Here is a 22867-nt window from a genome sequence, read left to right as displayed (position 1 = left end):
ACAAAATCTGAACTATAATGGACAGCGGATGGCAATCAATTCTCACAAAAAACAACAGTCTTTTTGTGGGACAATCATTTCCTTAATCAGAATGGGAAAACAAATGTCTTGGATAGAACACTAAAAGTAAAACGTTGGCCAAGTCAACTCACTGTTAGGGCAAAGAGTGAACATCTTGTTTAGCAAGTGGTGAAAACACCTAGCAGAATTAGAGCGGGAAAGTTGAAGCCACATTCCACAGGGGAAGGAAAGAAATGCAGAAAGGATGTTTCGCAAGAGTCTCAGAAGGCAAAAGTACATCAAGCCGAACAAAAATCTTCAGTTAGATAAGTCAGCAGTTAAATAAGGCAGCAAGTGGTTAAAGCGTTAAATGACTGTTAATGGAGATACTCATTAACTAAGGATTAGTCAACATCTACAGAAGAAATGCAAGGCACTCAGAATTAGAGTCAGGTTAAGGAACTCCCTCTGCATTGAACAAAAAACCTACAGCTACGTTGCAGAGAGTCCAACTATATTAGAGAAAAATCAGATGGTCACCTTTTCCATTAATTCATCAACCTGCAAGAAAATTCAGAGGTGAAACTTGAAACCTAGAGTAAAAGCACAAATTAAAATCACAACACAATTGAGATCCATACAGGGAAAATAAGATTCTAAGCACCATGAGATGCTTCAATTTCTCAATGGATGGAAAGAAATCACCTCAACTCAAAACACCTCCACTCCAAGTAGGTAATAGTTGGCTAGTTACCACCACAATCTATGGAATTCAGCAGCATTACTGTAGGCTAGCCATTATGTACATATGCAAGCCTGCAATTCACTGCCCCAAACAGTGCAATTTAATCCTAATTTAACTGGAAATGTTAATTGCCAAGTACAGTCCTCAAAATAGACAACTAACGCAGACTCTAGATATACAGTACCCAATGTCTACTGAAGCACTTGCCAACAGCTAATCCAAGAGTGTTTCATGCGTCTATTTTAGCCTACCTACGTTTCAGCCAATCTGAAGATGGGCACAGTGATTCATATGGTTGATGTTGCAATTTTAAACTTGGTCCTTTTTGAACCAGTTGAAGCTTTTCTACATCTAGGGCACAAGATCCAGTTTGAATCTCATTTTAAAAAGTGCCACGAGTAAAGCTCACATGCTTATGATGGGTAAAACCAGCAAAGTTTGCTAACTCACCCCAACACTGTACCTAGCTTCCAAGCCAAAGCTGCTCGGCTTAATTTGCTAGACCTCAATGGTCACTGTTCTACAAAGCTCCACAAAATTGGTTTAATCAATTCTGTGCATATGTTAAAAATCAACCCACCACTGGAATCATTCAGCTCCTAAAGCTTGTGGGATTCCCTCCCTTTTTCTCAAGACATTGCTCAAGACACTTAAACCGAACATTTTGTAGTCTGGTACCAAATTTTTAGCAACACTCGAGTGCTTTGGGATGAGTTACTATGCTGGATGCACAAGCCCTAGGGCTAGCAGGAATATAGCAGAAAACTAGGTGTAAAGTGCACTTTATCGAAGTTACTAATTCTGCAATGCAAGGATGTCTATACTAGAGTTAAAAAAAAGTTAACACATGAAAGCCTGAAAAACTATGCCATCGCTAAACTTCCAAAAAGGTTCAATACCTTGATTTGCAGATGCAATTTTACAGCAAGCAGCTTTAGTTATTTTTCTTAAAAAGTAGTGCAAGTGTTTTAAAGGTTCACTTACTTTGCTAAGATATTCCCTCATAACTTGAATAAAGTACGGCATCGCAAAGTCCATGATGTTATGCCTCCACGACAGCTCCAAAACTACATCAGGCCGTAATAAATCATAGCACGTAAATAAGCAGGATGCAAAACATTCTTGCTTGCCCTCCTCCAAGAACCACTGCAAGAGCTTCTCAGAGAGCTCAGTGTCCTTGGATTCTGCTGTATATTGCATTGCATCCTACAAAACACAAAAGACGGTTAGTCAAACGTTTAAGCTGTGCACAAAATAAGCACTCAATTTCTTACTGCAGTCTGTAGAATCAGGTTGAAAGCATTCAAACAGATGCTTACCTTGTATAAGCAGTCTTTTTTGCAAAGTTCCACACTTTGTTTCCAGCGATTGTTACCTTTGTAGAGATAAGCAGCAATGCGTCTAAACTCAATTAGTTCATGCTTTTCCAATCGCTGAGCAAGGATAATATTGTCAAAATTATCGTACGCGTCAATAGATGTACGCAAACCCTGTGCAGGAAAGAAAACAGCCAAGTCAGGAACAGATTTCTGAAAATAAGTTGCTGAGAGCCTTAAAGTACAAAGCCCAAAAGATTTTAATTTTTAAAAAAAAGTTGAAGTTCTTGCTCCCATGCCCAAAGAATCACTAGGGTTGACAGATAACCAGCAGCTCCTCAGTAGGAAGAGATCTTGGGGCTTTGATTTAAGTAGACAGTGTTGTGTATTCAAAAGGCAACAGGTATTATCCACAGGGGTTCAGAGCCACATCTATATAGTTTAAATTTTAAAGTTTAGAGTACCCAATTAATTTTTTTCCAATTAAGGGGTAATTTAGCGTGGCCAATCCACCTGGCCTGCACATCTTTTGGGTTGTGGGGGACGAAACCCACGCAAACACGGGGAGAATCTGCAAACTCCACAGACGGTGACCCAGAGCTGGGATTGAACCTGGGACCTCGGCGCCGAGGCAGCAGGGCTAACCCACTGCGCCACCGTGCTGCCCTCAAATCTATAGTGAACCAGCTAGGCAAGTTTCAATAAGATCCACCCTCTGAGCCCCAACGAGTACAGACCCAGATTTCTCAACCAACAAGCTCTCCCATTCCAGGAATCATAGTGAGCCTCCTCTGGCTGTCATCCTGAAAACAACCCCTTTATCCCCATTCTGGTTAGATTGGGAATACACAGCAGTTAGTTGTCCTGCTCATAAAAGGTTTTGCAAAAGGTTCAATATATTGCAGCACTGACCTGATAATCCTCCTCTTCAGTAAGAAGGTTGTTCAGAGCTTCATTCACAGATTTGTTATTGTGACTCTGGACAGAGCGCAAGTATGGTTTAATTAGCAGCAACTGGTCCACCTGCAAATTAGAGAAGAAAAATCAAGCAAATACACTTTCAGCAATTAACCCACGCATCTAAAAAGGCACAGCATCACAATAGAATCAGTTAATGGATTTTTCTGTGCAAGAATAGTGACTCACCTTACTGAAAAAACTGACTGCCCTGGTATGGTCTAAACGTGGCGACAACACCAGCAATAAATCATTGATCAATAGCGGTTTGAAATCCAAATAAAACTGTAGAGCCTTGTAATATAATTCTACATTGGCAACCTGAGGGTAAAAATTGAGAATTAGCATTTGCCCAAGCCACTCGTCAAACACGGTTTGGCATGAGGACAGTTGATGCAAGTTGTCAGTCTTAAATCTCATACCCACATGCAATGCCAAAGTGCCCCATGTTATTTAGCATTTTGACCCAGTGATGAAGCAACACCAATCTACGCACAAAAGCACATCTACCCAGAAACAAGACCTATGGAAGGACATTTCACACTGGGTACAACAGCATATCAGCAACAAGTACCTTGGCAATGATGTCTTTGTACTGCCCTTCTTTCCAAGCATCTGTTGGGTGACTCATCATAGTAATTACTGCATTGTCATACTCTTCATATTTATCATACAGGAAGACCAGCTCAGCCCAAAGGTGGGCCTGCTCTGCAGCACGAAGTACCTGGAAAGCAAGAAACAAAAGTTAGCAACAAAGGAGACTAATCTACATAAATCAAATAGATTCAAATTACAAATTTTCCAAAAGAGATTCTAGACTATTTCATGCAAATTCAGTAAATGATCTTTATTGTTCTGTACTGAAAATGGCACAAAGTATGATAAAGCACAGGAGGAAACTATCAGCACGTCTACTTTTGGTACATCACCCAGTTTCCCATTGTTCCTGGCAAAACCTTATTTCAAGCATTTATCCAACTGCCCTTTTGAAAGGTGAAGCTGCTCCCATCACCCTTCTAACGCAGTACGCTAAATTAAAGTCACCTCATGTATGTAGATAGGCCAACGAGAGGAGGCCATATTGGATTTGGGACTGGGTAATGAACCAGGACAGGTGTTAGATTTGGAGGTAGGTGAGCATTTTGGTGATAGTGACCACAATTCGATTAAGTTTACTTTAGTGATGGAAAGGGATAGGTATATACCGCAGGGCAAGAGTTATATCTGGGGGAAAGGCAATTATGATGCGATGATAGTGGGAAGTTGTGCTTGAAGTCCAAGGAGATAGGAGAGGTGCGAAATGAATATTTTTTGTCAGTATTCACACAGGAAAAAGAAAATGTCGAGGAGAATACTGAGATTCAGGCTACTAGACTAGAAGGGCTGGAGGTTCATAAGGAGGTGTTAACAATTCTGAAAATAGATAAGTCGCCTTGGCCGGATGGGATTTATCCTAGGATTCTCTGGGAAGCTAGGGAGGAGATTGCCAAGTCATCTTTGTCTACAGGAATAGTGCCAAAAGACTGGAGGATAGCAAATGTTGTCCTTGTTCAAGAAGGGGAGTAGAGACAACCCAGGTAACTATAGACCAGTGTGTCTTACTTCTGTTGTGGGCAAAATCTTGGAAAAGGTTTATATGAGATAGGGTGTATAATCATCTGGAAAGGAATAATTTGATTAGACATAGTCAACACGGTTTTGTGAAGGGTAGGTCGTGCCTCAAACCTTATGGAGTTCTTTGCGAAGGTGACCAAACAGGTGGATGAGGGTAAAGCAGTTGATGTGGTGTATATGGATTTCAGTAAAGCGTTTGATAAGGTTCCCCACGGTAGGCAGAAAATACAGAGGCATGGGATTCAGGGTGATTTAGCAGTTTGGATCAGAAATTGGCTAGCTGGAAGAAGACAAAGGGTGGTGGTTGATGGGAAATGTTCAGCCTGGAGTCCAGTTACTAGTGGTGTACCACAAGGATCTGTTTTGGGGCCACTGCTGTTTGTCATTTTTATAAATTACCTGGAGGAGGGCGTAGAAGGATGGGTGAGTAAATTTACAGATGACACTAAAGTCGGTGGAGTTGTGGACAGTGCGGAAGGATGTTACAAGTTACAAGCTGCAGTGCTGGGCTGAGAGGTGGCAAATGGAGTTTAATGCAGAAAGGTGTGAGGTGATTCATTTTGGAAGGAATAACAGGAAGACAGAGTACTGGGCTAATGTTAAGATTCTTGGCAGTGTGGATGAGCAGAGAGATCTCAGTGTCCATGTACATAGATCCCTAAAAGTTGCCACTCGGGTTAAGAGGGTTGTTAAGGCATACGGTGTGTTAGTTTTTATTGGAGAGGGATTGAGTTTCGGAGCCATGAGGTAATGTTGCAGCTGTACAACACTCTGGTGCGGCCGCATTTGGAGTATTGCGTGCAATTCTGGTCGCCGCATTATAGGAAGGATGTGGAAGCATTGGAAAGGGTGCAGAAGAGATTTACCAGAATGTTGCCTGGTATGGAGGGAAGATCTTATGAGGAAAGGCTGAGGGACTTGAGGCTGTTTTTGTTCGAGAGAAGAAGGTTAAGAGGCGACTTAATTGAGGCATAGAAGATGATCAGAGAATTGGATAGGGTGGACAGTGAGAGCCTTTTTCCTCAGATGGTGATGTCTAGCACGAGGGGACATAGCTTTAAATTGAGGGGAGATAGATATAGGACAGATGTCAGAGGTAGGTTCTTTACTCAGTAGTCAGGGCGTGGAACACCCTGCCTGCAACAGTAGTGGACGCACCAACACTAAGGGCATTCAAATGGTCATTGGATAGACATATGGACGATAAGGGAAGTGTAGATGGGCTTTAGTGGTTTCACAGGTCGGCGCAACATAGAGGGCCGAAGGGCCTGTACTGCACTGTAATGTTCGATGTTCCAAGTTCTAAAATGATTTACAATTGGCACCAAACTAATGCTGGTTTGGTGGTTAGTGGCAGCTATCTTGAATAGACACCCCTCTAAACATTCTTTAATGTCAGAAAGAAATATTTGACTGAAAATTCAAGTTCACCAAGCATGCATGCACCATCACCTTTAAACTAATTGAAGCTTTTCTGAAGAATGGCACACTATGCATGGTAGTTCAAGCCTGGATGGAGAAGCAGAATCAGTTTAAGTGGAAAGCATAAATGGTGCAAATACCTTTGGGATATTAACTCTGGACCAGAAGAGCTCCAAGTGTTCACGCATCTTTTGAGGCTTAAATTTAGAATACAGGATTGCCAACTCTGTGAACATTCCCATATGAGCCCGTTCCAAACCCAATGCAGCTTCCAAGAGGGAGATTAGTTCCTCAAAATACCCTCGATCCTAGGTGTAAAATAAAGAAATTTTTAATGCAAGGGTAACAACAGCACAACAGAAGAAATGTAGCCCATTCAGTTCCTTGAGCTGGCTTCACGATTCAAAGTGATCTGGCTGACCAGATTGTGGTTTCAACCACAGGAATACCCTCTAACCTTTCTTCACAATGTAACCAGCTCCAGGCAAGTCTAGTAACCCCCCGAAACACCTCAGATACATTTACAGCTTTCCTTAAACACAAGACCAAACAGTATAGATGTGGTCTCAATACCCTGTACAACTGAAGCATAACACCCTTTCAACATCTATGGATACCACTCAAGTCTTAATTACCCGCTGCCACTCACACTGGAATATCAAGATCTCTCCTCACCCATTATTCTCGTCACCAAACACCTCCCCACATTTTTTGCTGCTGCCATTTTTTGCCCACTCACCCCAGCTATATCCACCTGCAACCTAAAGCCTACTTCAAAACAGTCAGTCCACTGAATACCTTAAATTGATCACTCATGCAACCCAGGAAATACAACCCACGAGTAATCTTTCCTGGTAATTAAGCCTCAAGTGTCCAGGTATTCTTCTAGTAAATCTATACTGTACTCACTTTAAAGCCAATTTATCTTTAAGGCATTATGCACATGTGGAGCAGCACAATGTCATTAAACAGTGTATGACTGAATTCCTAGTCCTCAAGGCCAACATTCCATTATATACTGTTCAAATGATTCATGTACCAGAGTCCCAAGTGTCTTCAGGCCTCCATATTTTCTAGCTTTTCACCATTTAGAAAGCGAGTGCCTTTGTATCCTTAACAGTCCTGACATACCACTGTGTAATGGAATTCAGGCCCACTTCACCACTCAAGTGCAGTACAATGTCACAACAGAAAACATTTTGGGCAAAAATGATATATAAACCATGGTTTGCAGTGTAGCACTGTTGTCTCAGGTTACATTCTCCTGTGTCGGAGAATGTTTCCTTCGGGTGCTACGGTTTCCTCCCACAGTCCAAAGATGTACAGGTTAGGGAGCAATTTAGCACAGCCAATCCACCAAGTGTTCAAAGTTTAGGTAGGATTACAGGGATAGGTTCTGGGTAGGGTGCACTTGAGTTAGTGCAGACTACATGGGCCAAATGGTCTCCTTATGCACTGCAGGAATTCTATACTTTGTTCCATTTCCATCAGAGTATCTCTTGTGTTTGGGAAGTTACAAATATTTCCGTAAGCAATCAGATATGGTCTAAAGAAATCATTGGAAGTGCTACGGTTGAGTAGATGATTCGCCAGCCAACAACTTCCAAGTCTCTTATGGATAGACTTTTCTGACATTCCTCCCATGGATCAATATTTAACATTAAGTCCTCTCTCCCCCCCCCCCCCCCCCAACTCTTTCCCTAGTTTATGGTGGACAGCTTTAAGAGGGAACAGTGAATCTTTCACATCTGGCTCAAGGTACTGCACTATTTGTGAACACAGTGAATGTGCCACAGTCTGTAATCAGGTCTTGCCAGGTATGTACAGGCCCAAGGACCCCGCTAAGTGTGTGCATGGAGAATTTGCCACCTATGTATTACCTGGAAATCAGCATGAATGGGAAAACCACTAGTGCTTCAAGACATTCCAGAACCCACTTGCTACTTATGACATCTGAACTTTCTAGTAATGATCGAAAATCATTAAACCTTGCACTTGTCTGAAATCCAAGAAATTTAATATCCATTCCCAATTTGTTTGTTCAGTCAATAACAGGAGAAGCAAAAAGTCTACAACATGCTGCCACATTATGGTACAAGCCTCCTAGAGAGCATTGTGGCAGCCAGCCAGGTCTACCCACCATGTAAATAATTACCCTGTGACAGTACACCTTCCCTGCTAGTGTTTCAATAATTCCAATGTTTATTATATTAAACCATTGCCAGTGTTGAAATCCAAGCCAATTCAGATGCAATCAGATTACCTCTACTTAAACATTGGATTTAAATCACAAAATCTGTACTGTATTTCAGCATGCCCCAAGCTGCTCAAGTATCTGCATGACAAATCAAGCCCACATTTTAGTTCTGGTACATCACAAAGTATTGAAGCACCAAAACGCAGAGCTTCTTACCAGTATTCAGCAGCAAGGGCTTGCATCTCAAAGAACATGTCTCGGATGTCTGGTAGACCATATACTTGCAGCAAAGGTAACAGCCAACATTACAAAATGGAATTACCTGGTAATAACTGATCAACTCCTCCAGTTCATCCGCATGGATGACAATGTGTAGTCCGCAGATCTGGGCCAGACGGAACTCTTCACCATCAACACAGGCAAAACAAACCTAGAGGGGTGAAGCGGTAATTCAAAGGTCAGTCACACCAAATCTGGAAATCAATGGCAATTAGATTTACAGCACAGGAAAGTTGGTGAATCTTGACTACTAATAGAAACAGGACACAATTTCACAGGTTATTCATTCTTGGGCTGCAATTCACTGGCCCATTGTTAAAGGCGTCATAAGTAGGCTTACATTACAACGCCAATGAAGTTACTGTGAAAATTTCCTGGTCAGGTACACGGAGGGAGAATTCAGAATGTCCATATCACCTAACAAGCACATCTTGCAGGACTATTATTCAGCATTCCATACACCTAGTTACAAACGGATGCATTCATTTCAGTGGCAATGAATAACTAACAGATAGTTTCATACCTCTTTCCAAGTCCTGGTGCTGTTAGCTTTGCGGGCACTGTCCACAGCAGCTTGGTACTCTCCTAAATGTACCAGAGTGGAAGCCAAGCGAGCAAAGTTGGACACGTTGTTGTAAAGTAACTTTGCTGCATCATACATGCCATCATCATAGCAGCGATCACCAACCTACATTTAAAAGATAAATTTAGCTTCATACATTTATATGCTCCAACACAGACCTATGGGCTGAATGGTCGTCACTGCCTTAAATCAGTGTTTCTACATCAAGGGTTAGAATTTTTAATCTCCAACTGGTGATAGCTCTTCAGGGTCAGTCATTCACAGCACAGGAGGCAGCCACTATTCCACCCATCAAATGAGTCTGCCACTAAATGTTCTCTCCATTTAGTGCAGTACATTACAAATCTCCTTGTATAGGTTCAAGTTGCTTTAATGTATTTCAGCTTTAAATGCAAGATTGCACACAAATTGGAAAGCTGTGTTTTACAGTTTCAAGCATTTAATTAGCAAACAAAATGCTAATGAAGCTCAAATGAAGTCTGTTAAAAGAATCAAATGAAGCAATTTTTAAGACGTGAAGTTTTAAATGTAATAATTTGTCAAACCAATACTTACTTGCTGAATGTGGGCATTATTGGGTCCATTGACAAACTCCTCCAACTCAGACAGACGGTTAGTCTTTGCCAGAGCAAATATCAGCTCAGTCTCCACATAGGACTCCTTCGCTTTCTTCCGGGCCATTTGCAGAAACTTCACTAGGTCTTCCCAGTTATCTAAAATCAGAAATTTGGATTACAATGCTTACCATTAACAAACCTACATAACAATACATCAAAACACAATATACCAAAATACAACTGATCAATTGACACTTTCAAAGCACTGTCTTTAAGAGGGAGTCTGTGGTGGGAAATGGATAGCTTCTCTGAGCAAGCAACCTACAGAAGATCAGGTAGCAGCACAGGGGAATAGGCAGGAAAGAACTTACCATAGAATCCTGACAGTGCAGAAGGGGGCCATATGGCCCATAGAGTCTGCACCAACCCTTTTGAACGAGCTATCCATTTACACTCCATCCACCCCACCCCCATAACCCCACCTGCACATCAAGGGGCAATTTAGCATAGCCAATCCACCTAACCCACACATCTTTGGACTGTGGGAGGCAAACTGAGCATCTGGAGGAAACCCATGCAGACACGGGGAGAACATGACTCAAAGGCTGGAATTGAACCAGTGTCCCCTGATGCTCTTGCTGGAAGGAACGCAGAAATGCTTGTTCTAAATTAAAGGAAACCTGCACAGCAAATATTAATGTGTTTTCATATCATTCAATGACCATTCAGTAATTTTTCTTGCAGCAGGTTAGCTGGAGTGACAGCTGCAATAACGTGCCCATTGTCATCACTGCAGGACAATTACTTCTGAACTGCACAAAGACAAGGTTGTCAAATAGAAAATGCGACAGGGTAGCATGAAAAGGCTGTAAAAATGCAGCTATTTTGGCAGACCCTCTCGATGTGCACCACATTTGGCGGTTTGCTTCAGTGGACAAGAGAGGTTCAACTTTCATTTGTAACTGCACTCTTAACACAGCAACGCACCAAGGTGGAACCCAACAAATGTACTCCAAACCAAGGAGATCTGGTCAACAGATGAGTTTTAAGGGAGGCTTACCAAGGCTGACAGGTAGAGAAGGATAGGACATGGTCACAGGATGTGCCGACTTTTGATTACAGTGCTAACGCAAGGACAAGAAACTTTATTGGAGGGAATTCATTAGTTACAGGAAAAATTGGTACATCAAGAACAGAGAGAAGGAAGATTGAAGAAGGACAGTAGCTGACAAGGAAGGAGGGGCTAAGTGAGAAGGAACTGGTTATAATAAATAGCAACTGGATGTTAGAACCGCAGAAATTGTGTAATTAGCAGGATGCAGTCAACATGAACAAAAACAGGGGGGGGGGGGGGGGGGATTAAGTCAGGGAATGAAGCAGAATGGAATGACAATCTGGGGGTTTTGATTTACATTTTTAGAAAAGACTTTGTGACATGAGGTAGCAGTCACACGAGGTGGCTCCTGTCATATTAAGCCCCTTTCACCTGATTTTTTTGTAGGAAATTTGGTCTCGTTTTTATTGGTGGTTTACATATCCCCAATCAAGCGAAGGCCCAATTGACATTAGAACAGACAGCAGAAAAAGAATTAGCACCAAATTTGGAATCTGGAGTCCTGTCTGGAACAAAAGATGGCAGAGGTTGCTGTGGTATTAAGAGCCCACTAACTGGAGATCTTAGCGGTGGAGCTTCAAAAATCACACCAGGGGTGTCAGGGGACCATGAGAAAGTGATTTGAGATGGCAATGCCCTCAATTCAAACAGTCTTGGCCAAGGTGAAGAAGGGGCAGGCTGTGGAGCTGAAAGAAGTGGGGGAAGCTCTGTCTAGGCAGATAAATCAGATCTCTGCCCTGGAAGGAAAGATGACGTAGACTTGGAAAAAAATAAAATCAGTATAGTGGACAGAACTAGAGGGTGGTTGGGTTGCTGAAGGTATTTGATCGGGTGTTTATTGGATAGTTTTTTTTTTTTATTAAACTGGGGGAATTGATTTCTCTCTCTACTGGAGATAGTTAGATTTGGCCAGGGGCGTGGCTGGTATAAATAGTACTTTGGCAGCTGGCTACCCAGATAGTCAGGAAGGCTGATGTGGTGCTGTTGCAGGATATATGGTTGCAGAAGACTTGAACAGGGCAAGTGGTTAAGGGATTCTGAGAGGGTTTTCTCTGGAAGTGAGGAGATTTCACCTTCCATGTTGTGGGAGGCTTTCAAGGTAGTTTGTTATTAGAGGGGAGATAATTTCTAACAAGGCACATGAGGAGTGAAAGGGTGGAGATGCAGAGATGGCTTGCCAATTCTTGGGTTAGTCAGACACTAGAACTTCCTGTAAATTAGAAATAATAATGGAGAGTTTGGGCTGCTTTTGGACAGGGTAGTGTGCCAGCTACAAGCTTCTAGGGGGCTTTTTATGAGCCTTGGGAGAAGGCCAGTCACCTGTTAGCATACCAGCTGAGGCGACAGGCAGTTTTAAATAGCTGGCTTGTAATGCAGAACAATGCCAGCAGTGCGGGTTCAATTCCCGTACCGGCCTCCCTGAACAGGCACCGGAATGTGGCGACTAGGGGCTTTTCACAGTAACTTCATTGAAGCCTACTTGTGACAATAAGCGATTATTATAGTAAAGGACTCTGATGGCAGGTTGGTCTCTGCCCCAGCCAAGGTGAATGAGGCTTTTTACCATAACCGTTCCAAATTGTGGCCCCCGGAGAAGGGAGTTCTTCTCGGAAGTAGATGACAAGATGCAAGCGGTTTTCAAAGTGGTCGGCACACCATTAGCACATGTTCTGGTCTTGTTCTAGGAGCTTTTGGGTCTCCTTCAGCACCATGTCAGGAATTCTGGAGCCTTGCCCTTTTGTGGCTATCATTGGGGTTTCGGGTTTACTGGGGCTGCTAGTTGGGGGCAAATGCAGACGTTCTGGCCCAAAGGAGACTGCTGAATGGAAGTCTTGGGTCCAGCAGCGTGGTCTGATAGAGTTGAGGATTGACTGCGGTTGTGAAGGTGTTATATTGGAAAAAACTTAAATGCTCAAGAGTGTGCATCAGTAATACAGTATAAGACCATAAGACATAGTGGAAGGAAGGCCATTCGGCCCATCGAGTCCACTCCACCATTCAATCATGGCTGATTTCAACTCCATTTACCCGCTCTCCCTCCATAGCCCTTAATTCCTCGAGAAACCAAAAATTTATCAACTTCTGTCTTAAAGACACTCAACGTCCCGGCCTCCACCGCCCTCTGTGGCAATGAATTCCACAGACCCACCACTCTCTGGCTGAAGAAATTTCTCCTCATCTCGGTGCTAAAGTGATTCCCTTTTATTCTAAGGCTGTGCCCCTGGGTCCTAGTCTCCCCTGCTAATGGAAACAACTTCCCTACGTCCACCCTATCTAAGCCATTCATTATCTTGTAAGTTTCTATTAGATCTCCCCTCAACCTCCTAAACTCCAATGAATATAATACCAGGATCCTCAGACGTTCATCGTAGGTTAGGCCTACCATTCCTGGGATCATCCGTGAGAATCTCCGCTGGACCCGCTCCAGTGCCAGTATGTCCTTCCTGAGGTGTGGGGCCCAAAATTGCACAGTATTCTAAACGGGGCCTAACTAATGCATCCCTGCTTTTATATTCCAAGCCTCTTGAGATGAATGACAACATTGCATTTGCTTTCTTAATTACAGACTCAACCTGCAAGTTTACCTTTAGAGAATCCTGGACGAGGACTCCCAAGTCCCTTTGCACTTCAGCATTATGAATTTTGTCACCGTTTAGAAAATAGTCCACGCCTCTATTCTTTTTTCCAAAGTGCAAGACCTCGCACTTGCCCACGTTGAATTTAATCAGCCATTTCTTGGACCACTCTCCTAAACGGTCTAAATCTTTCTGAAGCCTCCCCACCTCCTCAATACTACCTGCCCCTCCACCTATCTTTGTATCGTCGGCAGACTTAGCCAGAATGCCCTCAGTCCCGTCATCTAGATCGTTAATATATAAGGAGAACAGCTGTGGCCCCAACACTGAACCCTGCGGGACACCACTCGTCACCGGTTGCCATTCCGAAAAAGAACCTTGTATCCCAACTCTCTGCCTTCTGCCTGACAGCCAATCGTCAATGCATGTTAGTACCTTGCCTCGAATACCATGGGCCCTTATTTTACTCAGCAGTCTCCTGTGAGGCACCTTATCAAAGGCCTTTTGGAAGTCAAGATAGATAACATCCATTGGCTCCTTGGTCTAACCTATTTGTTATCTCTTCAAAGAACTCTAACAGGTTTGTCAGGCACAACTTCCCCTTACTAAATCCATGCTGACTTGTCCTAATCCGACCCTGCATTTCCAAGAATTTAGAAATCTCATCCTTAACAATGGATTCTAGAATCTTGCCAACAACCGAGGTTAGGCTAATTGGCCTATAATTTTCCATCTTTTTCCTTGTTCCCTTCTTGAACAGGGGGTTACAACAGCGATTTTCCAATCCTCTGGTACTTTCCGACTCCAGTGACTGTTGAAAAATCATCACCAACGCCTCCACTATTTCTTCAGCTATCTCTTTTAGAACTCTAGGATGTAGCCCATCTGGGCCTGGAGATTTATCAATTTTTAGACCTCTTAGTTTCTCTAGCACTTTCTCCTTGGTGATGGCTACCATATTCAACTCTGCCCCCCGACTCTCCGGAATTGTTGGGATATTACTCATGTCTTCGACTGTGAAGACTGACGCAAAGTACTTATTCAGTTCCTAGTCTATTTCCTGGTCTCCCATCACAAAATTACCAGTGTCATTTTGGAGCGGCCCAATGTCAACTTTTGCCTCCCGTTTGTTTTTAATGTATTTAAAGAAACCTTTACTATCATTCCTAATGTTACTGGCTAGCCTACCTTCAAATTTGATCCTCTTTCCTTATTTCTCTCTTTGTTATCCTCTGTTTGTTTTTGTAGCCTTCCCAATCTTCTGACTTCCCACTACTCTTTGCCACATTATAGGCTCTCTTTTGCTTTGATGCATTCCCTAACTTCCTTAGTCAGCCATGGCTGCCTAACCCCCCCTCTGATAACCTCTCTTTTCTTTGGGGATAAACCTCTGTACTGTGTCCTCAATTACTCCCAGAAACTCCTGCCATTGCTGTTCTACTGTCTTTCCCACTAGGGTCTGCTCCCAGTCGATTTTCGTCAGTTCCTCCCTCATGCCCCTGTAGTTACCATTATTTAACTGTAACACCTTTACATCAGATTCTACCTTCTTTCTTTCAAATTGGAGATTGAATTCTACCATATTATGATCACTGCCTCCTAAGTGCTCCCTTACTTTAAGATCTTTAATCAAGTCTGGCTCATTACATAACACTAAGTCCAGAATGGCCTGTTCCCTCGTGGGCTCCATCACAAGCGGTTCCAAAAAGCCCTCCTGTAAACATTCAATGAATTCCTTTCCTTGGGTCCACTGGCAGTATTATTTACCCAGTCCACCTGCATATTAAAGTCCCCCATGATCACTGTGACCTTGCCTTTCTGACATGCACTTTCTATTTCGTGGTGCATCTTGTGCCCCTGGTCCTGACCACTGTTAGGAGGCCTGTACATAACTCCCATTATGGTTCCTCAACTCTACCCACAGACTCCACATCATCCGACCCCATGTCGCTTAGTGCTATTGATTTAATTTCATTCCTAATTAACAAGGCAACCCCGCCCCCTCTGTCTTTGATAGGTTGTGAATCCCTGGATGTTTAAATGCCAGTCCTGAACCCCCTGCAACCATGTCTCTGTGATGCCTCCCACATCATACCTGCCAGTTACAATCTGGGCCACAAGCTCATCTACCTTGTTCCGTACACTGCGCGCATTTAAATATAGCACCTTTAATTCTCTATTGACCGTCCCTTTTTGTTTTCTTAGTGTGGTGGACCTTGGTTTACTGAGCCTTTCCATACACTGTCATATTTTGTGGGATGGGGACGATCGTAACCTCTCCTGAGTTCTGTCTTTTCGTGCTTTTTTGTATTCCTAAGCAGCTACGCTTCCCACTGATTACTTCACGTCTTAGTTCCCTGACTTTCCCTTCCCCCCCCAATCTTTAGTTTAAAGTCCTATTGACCACCCTATTTACTCTTTTCGCCAGAACACTGGTCCCAGCTCGGTTCAGGTGGAGACCATCCCAACGGTATAGGTCCCCCCTGTCCCAAAACTGATGCCAGTGTCCCATGAAAAGGAACCCCTCATTCCCACACCACTCTTTCAGCCATGTGTTAACTTCCCTTATTCTTGCCTCCCTATGCCAATTTGCACGTGGCTCGGGCAGTAATCCAGAGATTATGACCCTTGAGGACCTTTTTATTTTTTTATTTTTTTTAATTAATTTGAATCCTAGCTCTTTATAATCTCTAAACGAGGACTTCCGGGTGCGGCAATGACCAGCTGAGTCGCACGTTTCGGCAGCTCCCGGTGAAACGGACTTTTGGGCTCTTGATAGGAGCCCCAACGGCAATTTTGACAGCTAAAAACACTGTGCGGTAAACCAGAAGGGAATCCCCCCTGGATACGGATGAAAAAAGGAGGAGAAAGTGGCCGGATTGCAGTGGATCCTTTAGAACAGCGGCAAGGAAGGCAAGCAAAAACCAAGATGGCGTCAGAAGGTGGCAGTTTAACATGGGGCCCTGAACAACAAGAGTTCTTGAAATGCTGTGTGGAAGAGCTCAAAAAGGAAAAGAAAGAGCTGTTGGCCCCGATATTACAGGCGATTGAAGGGCTAAAGGAGGAACAAAAAACCCAGGAGCGGGAGCTTCGGGTCGTGAAGGGAGAATGAGGACGACATACAGGGCCTGGAGACGCATGAGGCACATCAGAAACGATGTGTGGAAAGGTTGGAGGCACTGGAGAACAACGCAAGGAGGAACAACCTGAGGATTCTTGGTCTTCCTGAAGGTGTGGAGGGAGCGGACGTCGGGGCATATATGTGAGCACGATGCTGCACTCGTTAATGGGAGCGGAGGCCCCGGCGGGTCCGTTGGAGGTGGAGGGAGCATACCGAGTGATGGCACGAGGACAGAGAGCAGGAGAAATTCCCAGAGCCATAGTGGTGAGATTCCTCCGTTTTAAGGATAGAGAAATGGTCCTTAGATGGGCGAAGAAAACTCGGAGCAGTAAATGGGAGAACGCGGTGATCCGCGTTTATCAAGACTGGAGTGCGGAGGTGGCGAGAAGGAGGGCGAGCTTTAATCGGGCCAAGGCGGTGCTTCATAAAAAGATGATAAAATTTGGAATGCTGCAACCAGCAAGACTGTGGGTCACATATCGAGGGAGGCACCACTACTTTGAGACGGCGGATGAAGCGTGGACTTTTATTGTGGAAGAAAAACTGGAATGAGCGGGTTATTAAAAAGAACGTTTGAACAAAGTGGTGGGGCGAATGTGGGGGGCAAAGAGGAGGGTTAAAAAGGGGGGGGAAAGAGGAGTTTTATGTACTAATCCTGCGATGTGGTAACTTTTCTCTCTCCCACAGGTGGTGATGGGGGGAGGAGGGGAGACGGAGGAGATGGGGCGTTGGCCATTGGGGGTGGGGCCAAGGGAGAAGCACGGGCTATGATAATCATGGCGGGAATAGAGAAGCAGGAAGGAGAGGGCGTCGCACGGTGCGAGCCGAGGTCGGCCAGAGTTTGCTGACTGCTGGGAGCAACATGGGGGGAGTAATTACGCTAGCCGGGGATCTAGCGGGGGGGTGGGGTGGGAGGGGGGGGGGAATTACTGGGTTGCTGCTGCTGGGGAGAGGGGGGAGCTGATATGGGAGGGGATGGGCGGGGAAACCGCCTGGGGGAGATACAGCTGCGTGGGAACCGGGTGAGGAGCTGGAAAAAGGTGATGGCTAATCGACAGGGGGGGGGGTAGGAAGCCCCCCAACCCGGCTGATCACGTGGAACGTGAGAGGGCTGAACGGGCCGATAAAGAGGGCACAGGTACTCGCACACCTTAAGAAACTTAAGGCAGATGTGGTTATGTTACAGGAAACGCACCTGAAACTGATAGACCAGGTTAGGCTACGCAAAGGATGGGTGGGGCAGGTGTTCCATTCGGGGCTAGATGCGAAAAACAGGGGGGTGGCTATATTAGTGGGGAAGCGGGTAATGTTCAAGGCAAAGACTATAGTGGCGGATAACGGGGGCAGATACGTGATGGTGAGTGGCAAACTACAGGGGGAGACGGTGGTTTTGGTAAACGTATATGCCCCGAACTGGGATGATGCCAATTTTATGAGGCAGATGCTAGGACGCATTCCGGACCTAGAGATGGGAAAGCTGATAATGGGGGGGAGATTTTAATACGGTGTCGGAACCAGGGCTGGATAGGTCGAAGTCCAGGACTGGAAGGAGGCCGGCAGCAGCCAAGGTACTTAAAGATTTTATGGCGCAGATGGGAGGTGTAGACCCGTGGAGATTTAGCAGACCTAGGAGTAAGGAGTTCTCGTTTTTCTCCTATGTCCATAAAGTCTACTCACAAATAGACTTTTGTGCTGGGAAGGGCGTTGATCCCGAAGGTGAGGGGAACGGAGTATATGGCTATAGCCATTTCGGATCATGCTCCACACTGGGTAGACTTGGAGATAGGGGAGGAAACAGGAGGGCGCCCACCCTGGAGAATGGACATGGGACTAATGGCAGATGAGGGGGTGTGCCTAAGGGTGAGGGGATGTATTGAAAAGTACTTGGAACTCAATGATAATGGAGAGGTCCAGGTGGGAGTGGTCTGGGAGGCGTTGAAGGCGGTGGTTAGAGGGGAGCTGATATCAATAAGGGCACATAAAGGGAAGCAGGAGAGTAAGAAACGGGAGCGGTTGCTGCAAGAACTTGAGGGTGGACAGACACTATGCGGAAGTACCGGAGGAGGGACTGTACAGGGAAAGGCAAAGGCTACATGTAGAATTTGACTTACTGACTACAGGCACTGCAGAGGCACAATGGAGGAAGGCACAGGGTGTACAGTACGAATATGGGGAGAAGGCAAGCAGGTTGCTGGCACACCAATTGAGGAAAAGGGGAGCAGCAAGGGAAATAGGGGGAAGTGAGGGATGAGGAAGGAGAGATGGAGCAGGGAGCGGAGAGAGTGAATGGAGTGTTCAAGACATTTTATAAAAAATTATATGAAGCTCAACCCCCGGATGGGAGGGAGAGAATGATGGGCTTCTTGGATCGGCTGGAATTTCCCAAGGTGGAAGAGAAGGAAAGGGTGGGACTGGGAGCACAGATCGAGGTAGAAGTGGTGAAAGGAATTAGGAGCATGCAGGCGGGAAAGGCCCCGGGACCAGATGGATTCCCAGTCGAATTCTATAGAAAATATGTGGACTTGCTCGCCCCGGTATTGACGAGGACCTTTAATGTGGCAAAGGAAAGGGGACAACTGCCCCCGACTGTCTGAAGCAACGATATCGCTTCTCTTAAAGAAGGAAAAGGACCCGCTACAATGCGGGTCCTATAGACCTATTTCCCTCCTAAATGTAGATGCCAAGATCCTGGCCAAGGTAATGGCAATGAGAATAGAGGAATGTGTCCCGGGGTGGTCCACGAGGACCAAACTGGGTTTGTGAAGGGGAGACAGCTGAACACGAATATACGGAGGCTGTTAGGGGTAATGATGATGGCCCCACCAGAGGGGGAAGCGGAGATAGTAGTGGCAATGGATGCCAAGAAAGCATTTGATAGAGTGGAGTGGGATTATTTGTGGGAGGTGTGGAGGAGATTTGGTTTTGGAGAGGGGTATGTTAGATGGGTGCAGCTGTTGTATAGGGCCCCAATGGAGAGCGTGGTCACGAATGGACGGGGATCTGCATATTTTCGGCTCCATAGAGGGACAAGGCAGGGATGCCCTCTGTCCCCATTATTGTTTGCACTGGCGATTGAGCCCCTGGCGATAGCATTGAGGGGTTCCAAGAAGTGGAGGGGATTATTAGAGGAGGAGAAGAACACCGGGTATCTTTGTATGCGGACGATTTGCTACTATACGTGGCAGACCCGGCGGAGGGGATGCCAGAAATAATGCGGATACTTGGGGAGTTTGGGGATTTTTCAGGGTATAAATTGAACATGGGGAAAAGGGAGTTGTTTGTGGTGCATCCAGGGGAGCAGAGTAGAGAAATAGAGGACCTACCGTTGAGGAAGGTAACAAGGGACTTTTGTTACCTGGGGATCCAGATAGCCAAGAATTGGGGCACATTGCATAGGTTAAATTTAATGCGGTTGGTGGAACAAATGGAGGAGGATTTTAAGAGATGGGATATGGTATCCCTGTCACTGGCAGGGAGGGTGCAGGCGGTTAAGATGGTGGTCCTCCCGAGATTCCTCTTTGTGTTTCAGTGCCTCCCGGTGGTGGGCCGGGAAGACCGAGAGTGAGGAAGGGATTCTTACAGCGTAGCAGGGATAGGGGGGGCTGGCACTACCGAGCCTAAGTGAGTATTATTGGGTTGCTAATATTTCAATGGTGAGTAAGTGGATGGGAGAGGAGGGAGCAGCGTGGAAGAGATTAGAGAGGGCGTCCTGTAGGGGGACTAGCCTACAGGCTATGGTGACAGCCCCATTGCCGTTCTCACCGAGGAACTACACCACAAGCCCGGTGGTGGTGGCTACACTGAAGATTTGGGGACAGTGGAGACGGCATAGGGGAAAGACTGGAGCCTTGGGGGGGTCCCCGATAAGAAACAACCATATGTTTGCCCCGGGGGGAATGGATGGGGGATATGGAATGTGGCATAGAGCAGGAATAACGCAACTGAAAGATCTATTTGTGGATGGGAAGTTCGCAAGTCTGGGAGCGCTGACCGAGAAATATGGGTTGCCCCAAGGGAATGCATTCAGGTATATGCAACTGAGGGCTTTTGCGAGGCAACAGGTGAGGGAATTCCCGCAGCTCCCGACACAAGAGGTGCAGGACAGAGTGATCTCAAAGACATGGGTGGGGGATGGTAAGGTGTCAGATATATATATATATATATATATATATATATATATATATATATATATATATAGGGAAATGAGGGACGAGGGGGAGACTATGGTAGATGAACTAAAAGGGAAATGGGAAGAGCAGCTGGGGGAGGAGATCGAGGAGGGGCTGTGGGCAGATGCCCTAAGCAGGGTAAACTCGTCGTCCTCGTGCGCCAGGCTAAGCCTGATTCAGTTTAAGGTATTACACAGGGCACATATGACTGGAACACGGCTCAGTAAATTTTTTGGGGTGGAGGATAGGTGTGCGAGGTGCTCGAGAAGCCCAGCGAATCATACCCATATGTTTTGGTCATGCCCGGCACTACAGGGGTTTTGGATGGGGGTGACAAAGGTGCTTTCAAAAGTAGTGGGGGTCCGGGTCGAACCAAGCTGGGGGTTGGCTATATTTGGGGTTGCACAAGAGCCAGGAGTGCAGGAGGCGAGAGAGGCCGATGTTTTGGCCTTTGCGTCCCTAGTAGCCCGGCGCAGGATATTGCTAATGTGGAAAGAAGCCAAGCCCCCGGGGGTGGAGACCTGGATAAATGACATGGCGGGGTTTATAAAGCTAGAGCGGATTAAGTTCGTCCCAAGGTGGTCGGCTCAAGGTTTCACCAGGCAGTGGCCACCGTTCATCGAATACCTCGCAGAAAGATAGATGGAATGGAAAAAAGAAGGCAGCAGCAGCAGCCCACGATCTTGGGGGGGGGGGGGGGGGGGGGGGGGGGGCGGAGAAACCAGAAGGACCCTCAGGGTTGTTAATATATACTGTATAATATGTATAGGTCGTTGCTACAGATAATTATATATTGGACTGTTAAATTATATTTTGAGTGTGTTACTTGTGATAAGGCAGTTGCCAATTAGGGTTAGTTTTCATTTGTTATTTATTATTTATTAATTTTTTGTTTATAAAATAGGTCATTGCTATTTGTGTTATAATATTGTGTGGGGGATGCACAATGTACTGTGTTGGTTGACCAAAAATTTTCAATAATTTATTAAAAAAATATATAATCTCTAAACAGGTCCTCTTTCCTAGACTTGCCTATGTTGTTGGTACCAACATGGACCACAACAACTGGATCCTCCCCCTCCCTCTCCAGTATCCTTTCAAGCCGGTCAGTGATGTCCCGCACCCTAGCACCGGGCAGGCAACATACCATGCGGGACTCTTTATCCTGCTCACAAAGGATACTGTCTATCACCCTGATAATAGAATCCCCTACAACTACAACTTGCCTATTTACTCCCTCCCCTTGAATGGCCTGCTGAACCATGGTGCCTTGGTCAGTTGACTCATCCTTCCTGCAACCCCGTTCGCCATCCACACAGGGAGCAAGTGCCTGATACCTGTTGGACAGAGTCAAGGGCTGAGGCTCCTGACTGCTGGTTCCCTTTACCTGCCTGACTTGCAGTCACACCCTGCTGTCCCTGGCCACTAGCAGGATTTAAACTACTTACTCTGACAGGTGTGACTGCCTCCTGAAACAGTGTCCAGGTAAGTCTCCCCTTCCCGGATGTGCCTCAGTGTTTGAAGCTCAGACTCCAGCTCATCAACTCTGAGCCGGAGCTCTTCGAGCAGCCAACACTTACTGCAGATGTGGTCACTGCAGCTCGCAATGGGATCTGCCAGCTCCCACATCAAGCAGCTCAAGCACATCACCTGACCTGCCATCACTAATTAATTAATTTAATTTTATGGTGGGGGCAGCTTCAGCCAATCAGACACTACCCTGCACTTTTAACTGAAAAACAGCACAATTAGATTAACCACTTACGTTTCCTGGTTACCTTACTGCACCAAACTAGCAAATTCTCACTGTCTGTATCTCTCACTCCGGCTGTGTCTCCTTGACCTCCCAGAAATCACTTGTGCACCGCTCCCGCTGAAATAGACTCTAAATGGAGACGACAGTAAATGGAGGAGTGTCCATTACTTACCATTTTTGTTGGCTGCTTTCACAACCTCCATATAAGCAGATGGATCATCAGCCTTTATATAGGAGTCTATGGCTTCTTTAACCAAATCCTTTTGCAACTGCGCTCTGGCCAGCTGACTCCATACAGCTGGCTCATTGCAACGTTCTGCAAACTCATAAGCACGGTCAAGATTTCCAATGTGCTCAATTAGAACCTACGGATGAAGACAATAAAAGTTGTGTGAACTCCCAAAATCAATACTGGTGCTCATTCTCCCAAACAGCAAAAGCGACACCATTTTTCCCAAACA

The 22867-nt window shown here is 45.3% G+C and overlaps 1 protein-coding gene across 5 annotated transcripts in view; it reads right to left on the bottom strand.

Annotated features, from left to right (window-relative positions):
- The window catches only part of cltcl1 (clathrin, heavy chain-like 1), an 83918-nt gene that overhangs the window by 7816 nt on the left and 53235 nt on the right, over positions 1-22867 (bottom strand). For 2 of the 5 annotated variants that reach the window (XM_072473316.1, XM_072473394.1), the window contains exons 21-31: positions 22579-22771; positions 9669-9826; positions 9054-9218; positions 8574-8681; positions 6195-6362; positions 3593-3742; positions 3208-3339; positions 2974-3084; positions 2065-2235; positions 1730-1951; positions 541-561 (exon numbers count right to left, since the gene is read on the bottom strand). In XM_072473316.1, the coding sequence (XP_072329417.1) occupies positions 541-561; positions 1730-1951; positions 2065-2235; positions 2974-3084; positions 3208-3339; positions 3593-3742; positions 6195-6362; positions 8574-8681; positions 9054-9218; positions 9669-9826; positions 22579-22771 (1599 nt within the window). Of the gene's footprint in view, positions 1-540; positions 594-1729; positions 1952-2064; positions 2236-2973; positions 3085-3207; positions 3340-3592; positions 3743-6194; positions 6363-8573; positions 8682-9053; positions 9219-9668; positions 9827-22578; positions 22772-22867 lie in introns of all 5 variants that reach the window. The other 3 variants (XM_072473451.1, XM_072473503.1, XR_011934385.1) reach the window with 2 other exon arrangements.

Source organism: Scyliorhinus torazame, chromosome 1 (genome assembly GCF_047496885.1).
Source record: "Scyliorhinus torazame isolate Kashiwa2021f chromosome 1, sScyTor2.1, whole genome shotgun sequence".
In the NCBI taxonomy this organism is placed as follows: domain Eukaryota; kingdom Metazoa; phylum Chordata; class Chondrichthyes; order Carcharhiniformes; family Scyliorhinidae; genus Scyliorhinus; species Scyliorhinus torazame.
Note: the sequence above shows the minus strand (reverse complement) of the source record. Positions and strands in the feature narration are given on the sequence as shown.